This window comes from Hyperoodon ampullatus (genome assembly GCF_949752795.1).
Source record: "Hyperoodon ampullatus genome assembly, chromosome: 7".
Taxonomy (NCBI): Eukaryota; Metazoa; Chordata; class Mammalia; order Artiodactyla; family Ziphiidae; genus Hyperoodon; species Hyperoodon ampullatus.
In genome coordinates this window covers 62,937,415-62,950,568 of record NC_136920.1, presented here as the reverse complement: position 1 = coordinate 62,950,568, position 13,154 = coordinate 62,937,415, and the positions used below count along the sequence as shown (strand labels likewise).

The 13,154-nt window shown below is 43.1% G+C and overlaps 1 protein-coding gene across 4 annotated transcripts in view; it reads right to left on the bottom strand.

Moving 5' to 3' along the window:
- The window catches only part of PPFIBP2 (PPFIA binding protein 2), a gene marked incomplete at its 5' end in the record, with an annotated part of 122,057 nt that extends 110,565 nt beyond the window's left edge, over positions 1–11,492 (bottom strand). For all 4 annotated transcript variants that reach the window (XM_079707427.1, XM_079707430.1, XM_079707429.1 and 1 more), the window contains one exon: positions 11,414–11,492. In XM_079707427.1, the coding sequence (XP_079563553.1) occupies positions 11,414–11,477 (64 nt within the window). The remainder of the gene's footprint in view (positions 1–11,413) is intronic.
- Positions 11,493–13,154: the final 1,662 nt, after the last annotated feature.

Genomic DNA, 13,154 nt, shown 5'->3' with positions numbered 1-13,154 from the left:
GAGAGGCCCGCGTACCGCAAAAAAAAAAAAAAAAAAAAAAAAAAAAAAAAATTGTAGAAATAGATGTTTAACTTCTTAAAAGAGATTTAAAAACAACTTGATCAATATAACAGAAGCCAGCAAGGCAAAACCAAAAACAAGTTAAAAAAAAGTTAAAAAGAAACAACAGCATAAAACAGAGAAATAAGTACACAGATACCTATATACTAGTAACTATAATAATTATAAATGCACTAAACACCTATTTATTTACTTATTTAGGTTTATTTTTTATTTATTTATTTTTCTTATTAGTCATCCATTTTGCAGTAAACACCTATTTAAACGCAAAAATATGAATAACGGAGAAAAAGTAATCCAGTTCTTTGATGTTATTAAGAGAGACATACAAAAAATTATGACATTGAATGAGTGAAATTTAATGTGTTCAAAAAATAAAACTCAGGACTTCATGCATTGGAGTAGGTATTTTTGATCAAAATATTAAAACCAGTCATACAAACACACACACAATCACTGGATAAAATGACAAAAAACAAATAAAAAATCATCTGAATAGACCTATAAATAATTGAGCCATAATTTAATATTTTTCCACAGAGAAAATACCAGGCCAAATGCTTTTACAAGTTAGCTCTAGCCAACATTCAGGAAGTGAATATTTCTAATCTAACTGGTGTTCAGTAGAGAAAAGGATGGACTGCTCCCAGCTGTCTTGATAAGGAGAGCCTGCCAGTACAACTTGTAGACCAGAGTGTGAAAGGTGCCCCTGGAACTGAACAATTTAGAAGTTCTGAGTACTACAAAGGCAAATTACAAGTCTTCTCACTGATGAACTCACATATCAAATCCTAAACACAAATTTACAAAACTAAATCCCATAGTGTGTAAAAAAGACCCTCTCCTTTGGGAAATGACAGGTCAAGCAGACCCAAAAAGAAAATTAAAAAATAAAGTGGTGATTATCAAAACAGCAAAAGGCACATAAAGAACTATACCCCAAACAACTAGAGATGGCACACTGTATTCAAGCACATATAAAGCATTTTTTCAAAACTGACTACAGACTAGGTCACACACAAAGTCTCGACAAAAATCAAGAATCGCTATTATGGGTACTATTCCAGTCTCCATATTTCTGTGGGAGCGGAGAGTGGTTTCTACCTGCTTCCCCTTACTCAATTTTTCCTCAATGGCGGAAGGCCTCTTCTGATGACAGCACTAAAAGATGGAATTCTCTCTGGCGCTGCCCGTCCCCGTATGCAAGCATTAGCTTCTGAGGAAGCTTTTTCTGAGACAAGCTCTGCCCCAGAAGGTGGAAATCTGTAACCTGGGATTGAGTTCAATTTGGGGTATGTGTGTAGGATGAGTGGATTCAAGGTCCTTCCTGACTGTGGCTTCAGGTCAAGCTAACTTTCCTAATCAGTAAAACTCATGATAAAGCTGATATTTTGATCTCTTTCTGTCTGACTCCTTTGTCTGTTCCTTGACTGGCACCAAACTAGGAGGGGAATAATGGGCTGTTATTCTTTTTAAATATTTTATTGAAGTATAGTTGATTTACAGTGTTGTAAGGGATGTTATTTATTGATCTTTGTGGTAGACAGAATAATGACCCTCCCAAAGATGTCGACATCCTAATCCCTGGAAACTATGAATGTGTTTGTTACCTAATATGGCAAAAGGGACTTTACAGATGTGATTAAGAATCATGAGATGGAGATATTATCCTGGAGTTTTAATCACATGAGCTCTTAAATCATAAAAGGGAGGCAGAAGAATGTGTCAGAGAGACGTGACATGAGGACTTGCCCTGATATTGCTGGCTTTGAAGATGGAGGAAGGGGCCATGAGCCAAGGAAGGTAACTGCATTATAGCTGCAACAGGGCAGGTGGTAACTGACTAGTTGTGCTCAGAAAAATCCCAAAGGACACCCAAAATTTAAAAACACACATACATACACTTTTTAAAGCAACTGAACTGAAAGAAATTTTCAGAGCTCAGTAGCTCAGGAGAGAGAGAGCATGTGAGCTGGTGTTTGTCCTGTAGGCCAATTCCCTGGTGGCTTAACACCTCAGCTTGAATGGGCCACTTGAGGACAGGAGACAAAGCTTAGGGCCTGAGCAAAGGGAGAGGTCAGATGGAAGACCTCTGCATAAAGCCAGGATGCAAAAGGGCAATATCCTCAGTCTACCAACTAGAAAAAAATCACCCCACAGAAGGAAACTTGGCCTTGATTCTGGAATAAGCACACACATAAACAATTTGATGTTTTCAAACATTAAAAAGGGGTAAGGGAAGTGCAGAAAGAGTGGGACAAGTAGAAATCAAAAAATAAAATAGTTGATAAACAAATGGGACCTAATCAAACTCGTAAGCTTTTCACACAGCAAAGGAAACCATAAACAAAATGAAAAGACAACCTATGGAATGGGAGAAAATATTTGTAAATGATGCTACCGACAATGGATTAATTTCCAAAATATACAAACAGCTCACACAACTCAATAACAAAAAAACAAACAACCCAATTAAAAAAAGGCAAAAGACCTATACATTTCTCCAAGGAAGACATACAGATGGCAAACAGGCACAAGAAAAAATGCTCAATATCACCAATAATTATTAGAGAAATGCAAATCAAAATTACATGAGGTGTCATCTCACAACAGTCAGAATGGCCATCACCAAAAAGCCTACAAATAATAAATGCTGGAGAGGGTATGGAGAAAAGAGAACCCTCCTACACTGTGGTGGGAATGTAAATTGGGGCAGCCACTATGGAGAGCAGTATGGAGGTTCCTTAAGGAACTAAAAATAGAGTTACTGTATGGTCGAGCAATCCCATAACTGGGCATACATCTGGAAAAGATGAAAACTGTAACTCAAAAAGATACAAGCACCCCAATGTTCACAGCAGCACTATTTACAATAACCAAGACATGGAAGCAACCTAAATATCCATCAATAGATGAATGGATAAAGAAGATATGAAATATATACACATACACACACAATGGAATATTACTCAGCCATTAAAAAGAATGAAGTAATGCCATTTGTAGCAACATGGATGGACCTGGAGATTATCATACTAAGTGAAGCAAGTCAGAAAGAGAAAGACAAATACCATATGATATCACTTATATGTGGAATCTAAAATAATGATATAAATAAACTTATTTACAAAACAGAAACTGACTCACAGACATCAAAAACAAATTTATGGTTACCAAAGGGGAAAGCTGTGGGGAAGGATAAATTAGGAGTTTGGGATTAACAGATACACACTACTATATATAAAACAGATAAACAGCAAGGACCTACTGTATAGCACAGGGAACTATATTCAATATCTTGTAATAACCTATAATGGAAAAGAATATATATATATATATATATATATATATGAATCACTTTGCTGTACACCAGAAACAACACAACACTGTAAATCAACTATACTTCAATTTTTAAAAATAAATAAATAAAAAAATTTAAAACACCTTCAAAATAGAAGGCAAAATATCCACAAGTATAGGGGATAAAATACACCATCTAGCAGAGTAATTTTAATATGTATTTCTCAGAAACTGGTAAGATCAAGCAGACCAAAAACAAAAAACAAAAAACAAAAAAACCCAACGGGGGCTTCCCTGGTGGCGCAGTGGTTGGGAGTCCGCCTGCCGATGCGGGGGACGCGGGTTTGTGCCCCAGTCCGGGAAGATCCCACATGCCGCGGAGCGGCTGGGCCCGTGAGCCATGGCCGCTGGGCCTGCGCGTCTGGAGCCTGTGCTCCGCAATGGGAGAGGCCACAACAGTGAGGGGCCCGCGTACCGCAAAAAAAAAAAAAAAAAAAAAAAAAAAAAAAAAAAAAAAAAAAAACCCAACGGTACTGGTAGAGAAGATTCAAATAAGTTGGATGTAATGGACAATTATAGAACATGGCACGTAATAACTGGAAAATGCACACACCTTGCAAGCACACATGGAACATTAATGAAAACTGGCAATGTTCTTGTCAAGGCTACAAAGCAAGTATCAATAAATTCCAAAGAGTAAGTATCAGAAAACACTTTAACCACAACAGAATTAAGTCAGCAATCAATTTTAAATACATATTGTTATATATTATTGGTTGATTTGTTAAGTTGAACAGATACATTCAAGTAAGTAGAGCAGAAAATGATAAACAATAAAGAACAGATATTCAAAGAAGTTAAATATGTATATATATTAAGCATAGATACATAATGCCTATATATCTATATATACTGTGATGGTTAATTGTATGTGTCAACTTGGCTAGGCCGTGGTACTCAGATATTTAGTCAACTTTATTCTACATGTTTCTGTGAAGGTATTTTTTTGATGAGATTAACATTTAAATCAGTAGAGTTTGACCAAAGCAGACTGACCTCCATAGTGTGGGTGGGCCTCACCCAATCAGTGGAAGAGCTTAATAGAAAAAGACTGACCTCTCTAGAACAGTGGTCCCCAACCTTTGTGGCACCAGGGGTCGGTTTTGTGGAAGACAATTTTTCTACAGACCAGTGGTGGCAGGAGTGGGGGCGGGTGTTCAGGCGGTAATGCGAGCCAGGGGGAGCAGCAGATGAAGCTTTGCTCGCTCACTGCTTACCTCCTGCTTTGCGGCCTGGTTCCTAACAGGGGTTTCCGGGGGTTGGGGATCCCTGCTCTAGAAGAAGTGGGGATCTTCCAACAGATGGCTTTCAGATTTGAACTGCAGCACTGGCTCTTTGCTGGCGCCCCAGGCTGCTGGCTTATCCTACAGATTTTCGTACTTGCCAGCTTCCACATTCATGTGAGCCAATTCCTTAAAATGAATCTCTCTCTCTCTCTGTCTCTTGCTCTGTCTATGTGTCTCTCTCTCTACACACACACACACACACACACCCTATTGGTTTTGTTTCTCTGAAGAACCTGGGCTGATACATACACACATTTAACTATTTACAGAATAAATAATATACATACCTACTATGGTGACTGATCAGCAAAAACAAGTCAATTCTTTGAAAAAAGTAGTAAAAAAATAAAGTCTCTGGCAAGATTGATCAAAAAATAAAGAGAGGGCTTCCCTGGTGGTGGAGTGGTTGAGAGTCCGCCTGCCGATGCAGGGGACACGGGTTTGTGCCCCGGTCCAGGAAGATCCCACATGCCGCGGAGCGGCTGGGCCCGTGAGCCATGGCCGCTGAGCCTGCGCGTCCGGAGCCTGTGCTCCGCAGCGGGAGAGGCCACAACAGTGCGAGGCCCGCGTACCGCAAAAAAAAAAAAAAAAAAAAAAAAAGAGAAGGCACAAATAAGCAATACTAGGATTAAAAAACAGATATAACAAGCAGCAGAGCTTAAAAAGATAAAATACAATAAGCAACCATATGCTAACAAAATGGAAAACATTGGTAAAATACACAAATATCTAGAAAAATATAATGTGCCAAAATTCAATAGAGAAAAAATTAAAACCTGACTATCCCTAACCATTACAAAAAGACAATCTTCCAATGAGAAAATACAAGGTCCAGATGGTTTTACAGGTCAGTTCCTATAATTACAACTATAAGCAAGTTGTAGTTGTATTTAAGTTGTATTTAAGGAACAAATGATAATTCCAACTTTACTCACACTCTTTCAGAGATTAGAAAATGAGGCTACAGAGCCATAAAGGAGTGAGAGGGCTCTGCCAGCAAGGGAAGAAAACAGAATGATGGCTGTTGAATAGGGCTCGCAGCCCCACTGTGGGCCATTTTGACCTCTTTACATAAAGGGCAGTCTTTGACATCTCAGCCCACTAGAGACCTCTAAAATTCCACCCTGACTCTCCTCAGGTCAATTTCATAGCAGAGGACTCTCAACCTGAGTCCTGACTGGGAAACAGGTGGCTTTGTTACCGATGACCACTCTGCTGATCGGCCTCGGAGAGGGTACAACAAGACCAACGAAATGTTCAGAGCTTGGACTCAATCACCAGCCTTTAACACCACAGCTGAAATCATTCATGGACCAAAGTGAATAATCACAGTCTTGATCAGAACTTTCTCTGCCCTCAGTCTTTTTTAAAAAAAAAAAAAAAAAGCAGACACTAATCAGAGTTGGCAGAAAGGCCAGGACAGAGCAACCTGTTTGTTTAACTGTTATAAAACACATTCCTCCTAACTATTCCTCATCAATGCGTATAGCTCATAGATAACCGCAGGAGTAGCCTCCTGCCCCAGCGAAGAGGAGTAAGTGGTCCCCTGGGTCCTGACCAGGGGTCCTCTGGTCCTATTACAGATGCAGCCGTTGACCCCCATTAGCCCACAGCTGAAGCCCTATGCAAAATTAGCTTATGCGACAGTTGCTCTGGGCTATCCAGAGGGCTGTAATTAAGCAGTATAGTGTCCAATTTCGATCATCAACGGTGTAATTCAATTATGGTGTTATTTGTAGGCTGAATCACAGGGACTAATCAGGAAGAAGACCAGATCAAAGGTTAACATCATACTGGAACTTACAACAATGGTCTTTTATATTAGAAACAAATCATTTTGACAAGAGTCCTGGGTTTTTTAACAGTCACTTCTTCCCAACTTTCTGCTATAAAATTCTTGGGTTCTAATTAAGTACAGTCACACCCGGGATACACTTATTCAGGTTTCAAGAATCCATCTTAGCAAGGAGTTTCACTTCACATTTCTGCTTCATTTCCTACTTCTGCTTAGAAGGCATTTCCTTCTCTCACACCTCCAGAGCGGATGAATGCCTTGAGATGATGAGGGTCACCATGTGTGGCCCTGCAGGGGTGTACTTGGCACTTGTGTATCGGGATGTCCTCTAAGTGTTCCTGGCCTGGTTGCTTCTACGAGTGATAATCTCTTGCACTATTTGCACTGTTTACATTCATTGGAGGAAGGGGGCACCTTTTTTGCATTAAAGGCCTAATTACATCAACATCGGTATCACATGCCCTAAGTATACTCTTTTGGAAACTCTTTTTGGAAAGAGTTTTGGAAAGTGAAGAGTAGCCTATCATACTGTAGAGTAATTAATAAAGGGAAAGTCCTTGTTAGATAGTGTTATGTTATGATTATTAATAATCATTATTCAAGGAATTGTGTCTATTTTAGTAGGAATCCCTGTTGTTTCTGCATAAGTGCTTGCTATTTCGGGCATGCAGGAAGCCCATAAAAATTTCTTCCACTGAAATAAGTGTAATTGTGTTTTCATAAAGTGAGAGAATACAGTCCTCGGGCACTTGCTTGAGTACTTTAACAGATGCAAAAGCAACTGAGTGTTGAAAGTGTTGGTGGTGTTACTTGACATCCTTCGACTTCAAATGAATGAGAGCATAGAAATTTAAAAAGGACGATTTTAATGTTAACACAAAAACGTCACTTCTGTAGGATCTGTGTATCATGATTTGGTGCCACAATCTTCAAACTTTCTTTCAGCTGCTCCACCCTTAAGCAAAGGAGCCCTCACTTGGAAGTTGAATGTGTAAGAGAAGAGAGCAAAGCCATTGTGGCCAAGAGACGGGGTGGGGGTGGGGGCGGGGGTGGGTGTGGGGATGGGCAAGAACAGGACTGGACCCCCCACCCAGTTAACTCTCTTCTCCTGTAGATGGCCCCACAGAACCCCAGGGCTTGGCTACACTTCACCATAAAACCAACCCGGGAATGAATGGAGCAAAGAAGAGGCTCAGATGGCCCTGGACTCAAATCTTAGTTCTGTCATTTACCAGCACTAGAGCTTGGGCAGCGAAAATAATGTCAGTACTAATATCAACAAAACCAAGGGTAACCTAGACCAGCTGAGCACTTGCTAAGTGCCAGGCATTGTGCTAAGTGCCTTCTTTGCCTTAATTTAATCCTCCCAATAATATGAGATGGGTACTGTTATTGCCACTGTGAGGAAACTGAGGCTCAGAGAGGGATTAAGCGATTCGCCTACAGATTCCACAGCTAGTAGTAAGTGGCTGAGCTGGGATTCAAATCCCCACAGCCTATCTAACTCTGCAGTCTACATTAATTAATTACAAAAAATCCCTAAGCTCTGTGGCCCAATTTGGCCCAGCCAACTTGAAAATGAGGATGGTTTTAATAATCTTGAGGAAAAGTATCCCACACAAAAGCATTCAATCATTATCATTCTTTTTATTGCACATGGCATAGAACATATGCCCTCCAGACACTCGCTAATAACCTCAGTGTTGCATTATCTGTCAAATAGCTCCTGTCAAACGTCTGTGTGAGCCAATTACTACATAAGAGGTGGCTCACAGGAGGTACCAACCACCGACTCTTCAAGAAAATTAGTGATTTATTATTCCAAAAGAATCGGCCAAACAAAGGTACAGGTAGAGAAAATAATCAACGAAGTTCAGCATGCAGCCAGATAAAGTATAGGCACAAAAACCAATAACTGCCTCCTAATCAATGAAAAGGGGAGTTTATTCACAAAAGTAAATAAAATACACGTGACAAATATCTATTAAACCTCTATTCTGTGTTGCACTGAAGATGCAGCAACAAAGCCTCTGTCATCATACAGCTTACATTCTGATGCATGAGGCACATAATAAAAAAAGAGACGAATATGAACGTAATGGGTCAGATGGTGGTATGTGCTATAAAGAAATAAAAAAAGGATAAAAGGATGGGGCTGATGTGGGGATGCTATATTATAGAGTGTCAGGGAAGACCTCAGACATGGTGATATTTCAGTACAGATCTGACCTGAGTGTACTTGGAGGAGAACATTCCAGCAGAGGGGACAGCAAGCACAAAGGCCCTGAGACAACCAGTGCTAAAGTGAGACAAGCCAGATGGAAAGTGTAGGGGGTGCAGCCACAAAGGCAGTCAAAAGCCAAATCATATAGAGTGTTGCTCGTTATGACGGGGACTTCAGATTTTTTTTTTTTTTTTTAGATGTTGGGGGTAGGAGTTTATTAATTAATTTATTTATTTTTGCTGTGTTGCATCTTCGTTTCTGTACAAGGGCTTTCTTTAGTGGCGGCAAGCGGGGGCCACCCTTCATCGCGGTGCACGGGCCTCTCACTATCGCCGCCTCTCTTGTTGCGGAGCACAGGCTCCAGACGTGCAGGCTCAGTAGTTGTGGCTCACGGGTCTAGTTGCTCCGCGGCATGTGGGATCCTCCCAGACCAGGGCTCGAACCCGTGTCCCCTGCATTAGCAGGCAGATTCTCAACCACTGCGCCACCAGGGAAGCCCAGGACTTCAGATTTTTATCCTGAGATGGGAAGCCATTGAAGAGTTGTGGGGAGAGTGATATGATTTGATTATTTTGCTGCTCTGTGGAAGACAGGCTACAAGGGGGCAAGAGCAGAGCAGAGACTGCTCAGAGACCATGCATTAATCTTGGAGACCCCAGGCAAGTCTAGGAGGCATGCACAAGCCTTAGTTAGACAATGAAAACTACAAAACACAAATGGGTGAAATTAGGGCCTGAATAAATGAGAACTCTGCTGTGTCCCTAGAGAAGACTCAGTATGGTAAAGATTTTTTGTCCCTCATTAATTTATCAAGAGCTAATATTTTATAGTGCTTACTATATGCCAAGCTTTGTTTTAAGCACCTTACATGTATAAGCACAGCAACCTTCTTAGGTGGGTTCTATTATTATTCCCATTTTAATATGAGGAAACGGAGGCATGGTTCATGCAGGTAACTTGATGCAGAGCTAGGATTTGAACCAAGCAGTCTGGCTACAGATGCTCCCCCAACTAACCCACAAAGAATGCCTTGGAACATCTTAGACCACCTCTCTGCAAAACTCTCATGTCTGTTCCAGAGAATTCCGGGGAACCCTTCCAGAAGAAGCCTGCCAGGGTGGAGGCCTAAGGAAATGGGAGAAGGAGGGAGCATGTAGTACTGGGAGGGAAGAAGGATGGGTGTCCCGGGTTCCACACGACCCACACCAGGGTCCGCCCTCCACACCCACGGCAGAGCCCCAACCAAGGCAAGGCCCCGAGGATCCAGACATGTAGTCCTCTCCCAGAGACATAGGGGATTTTGCCAGAGACTCTGTCATTTCAGGAATGCCTGTGTGGGGAAATAAGGAGGCAGGAGGAGGAACTGACCTCACACAAGGCTACCTTCTTTAGGCGGTGTCCCATTTACCCGTCCTAGCCATCCAAGAGCTCTGCTCACTCCAGGGCCTCTCAGAGTCTCTTCCTTGCCCCTTGGCTGGGGGCTCAGCAGTGCTGACAGCCTGAGATGGTCTCAGAGTCTAACCCTGTGGCTCTGACCTCAATGCACAGGAGGCCCCGGAAGCTTCCAGATGCGACTCTCTGAAAGGACTGCTAGGAAACCCATGCTCTTGGCCATTTCCTCTCAGTAGGGCTTCCAGGACCCTGATCTAGAGCAGGACATCCCAACCTCTGGAGCCTCTGGAAAGTGGGATGTTAGTCACGGCCTCCCAAGGACCCTTCTATCCACTGAGAAATTAAGAGCCTGACAGATGACATCTAGAACACGTCCTCCATCCCAGGTGCAAACACCCAGAGTCTTCAGTGCGTCAGGTGTATCTGCAGGATGGAAGGAAAGGCAAGGGGGCAATGCCTGGTGCTCTGTGCATGCCCTGGGCTCTAGCCACACTCAGCCCAAACCTTCTTCCCTATGTATGGAACCCTAGCTCCATACAATGAGGAGCAAAGTCCCAAAGAAACACACCCAGTCAACAAATAAGGCCACTGACCTGTATCAGGTAAGGACAGAAAGAAGGCCTGGGGCCTGCGGGGAAAGGTTTCCAACAATGACAACTGCTTATTCTAACCAGTATGGGCTTCAGTTGCCCCCATCAAGGAGTTAATCAGCCCAAACAGCCCACTGGCAGTCCTTTCCAATTAACCAGTTTTGCTGGATCTCTTCTAGAGAATAATCCTAACTGGCTAAGGCAAACATGAAGCCAAACAGTTACAATGGATAAAAAAACATATAGGACATTCTTCAGGTGATTAGGTGAATCAATGCAAAACTGCTTCCTGACTCTCAAACAAACTGGAGACCAGCTGGGGAAGGGAGCTGACACCAGTGCTCGGGGCAAAGCCTGTGAGATTGCAAGTTTCAGCTTGAGTGTAACTCAAGCTCTGTGATGTGCTCTGAAAACTTTACAATAAAACCAATCTCACTGCACCTGTTGCAGCCAGGACCCAAACTGCGATACAGTTATACACATGCTGATAGATGGCGCATCTGTACTCTCAACAGAGCCCTAGACTCACACCAGATATCAAAGAGTCCAAGTTTGCACTGTTAAAAAAGAGATGGCACACACAGTAAAATAAAAGAAATCCAACAGGGGCCTTCTCTCTGCATCCAAAAGAAAAGTCCAATGAGAGGAAACGGTTTCTCAGTGCGGAGGATGAGCTTTGGGTTGCCAGGACCCCTCCTGACCATACCTGCAATGATCCCGTCCATCTGCTCCAGGGCAGCTTCCAGCACGTGACTCGCATCAGAAGCCATGAGGCCTTTTCCCTGCTTAGTCTCCTCCTTCTCACTGAAAAATTCAAATACAGAACAAAGGAAAAATTACAGAGTTCCACATTATGTACCCAAGACCGCCAAGCCCTCTCAATTCCACCATCACAACCGCACTCTCATAGGAATCTTGGTAGCCCACGTGTGGTTTCTGCCATCTCCGTGGCTTCGCCTTCCAGGCACGAGTGTTCTTAATCCATGAATCTTCAGCATGTGCTTGTGTCATGAAAAGCCACTAGGGCTCTCCAGAGTGACCTGCAGCAGCGAGACAGCGATTGCCACTCCTACCATCATTACAGTCACGGCTCCAGAAGCTCCAGCCACCCCTGGGGAAGGCTCAAGGCTCCCCTAGGAGGAGCCTTGGGGAAAGCCGGGATGTGCCCTGCAGCCGTGGGTCGCAGCCAGCACTGGCGGTCTTATACCTGCATTTGTCTCACACCTGCAATGCTCTCCTTGGGCTGGTGTGACCCAGGCTGAGAGGCCTCAACTGCCACTTTCACTTCTCAAGTGGGCCAATGGGCCCCATCTAGGAAGGCTGCAGGCGCACTGTGGTGGGGAGAGTACTGTCCCTGGAACCAGGAGCACTGTCTCTTACCATTTTAGTTCTACTCCACCCAGCACCATTCAAGGTACATAATACCACCTTCTCAGGGCTGGAGAATTTCTCCAAAAATACAGTCTAGCCACTCCCCTAATGCTGAGTCTCCCTTCTAATGGTAGAGGTTGCAATTGGTTCCATTCTCCAGACAGCTCTGCCTCTTAGAAAGGTCTTTAAGCTAAACTGTCTTCTTAGAGCCTCTTCTCATTTTTCTTGCTTCCCACTCCCTTCCCGAGTGGCAGGGAGAGACTTACACGACAGCATTTGTAATCCTAAGAAGAGACTTAGCTCACGTCTGTGAACTGGAGGCAGGTGTGCCCAATAGGCCTAAGTGCTACGGAGGAAAGAGGCAGAGCTCCTAGACCCAAGGGTGGCACAGGTCAGGGAACGGGGGCTTCTGCTGCTCATTTTCCCCATGAAGTTAGACCTTTGGAGTGAAGAGAGGAAAGTGAGCAACCACTGGAAAGTGGCTTTGGAGATGGTGTGGATAAGAATGTCAGGACCACAAAGAACCACACTGGACGGCACCAGGTAGCAGTTAAATACCCTGGGTGCAAAGCCAGCTCTGCCATCTACTGTGTGATCTCCAAACCTCAGTATCCTCATCTGTAAAATAGGGATGATAACAGCACCTAACTCACAGGGTTGATGTCATGGTTAAAGGAGTAATTAATATTTCATTGAAAATGCATGTCTTGCATGTAGTAAGGGCTCAATAAACTTCAGCCTTTTTTTTTTTTAATTTTTAAACCTCAGGATGTATTTGTGCCAGGATAGCTCACCGGATGAGGGACTTTAAACTAAACTGGGGTAGGTTCAGGGAGGGAGAACCCAAATAAGTCCAAGAGGCTGGTCCTTTGGAGGAGATAAGCACGCAAAGAAAGATAAGCAGCTATGTGTGTGGAAGGGGAGGGCCGTGACTCACAGGTGCAAAGGCCAAGAAATGGTCAGAAGTGGGCACTGAGCCTCAGCAGTGCAAGAACCATCGGGCTATCAGCTCAGGGGAGTGAGAAAAGGAGCTTCAGAGCGGATGGAACCTCACTGGCACCTCAGAGCTGCAAAAA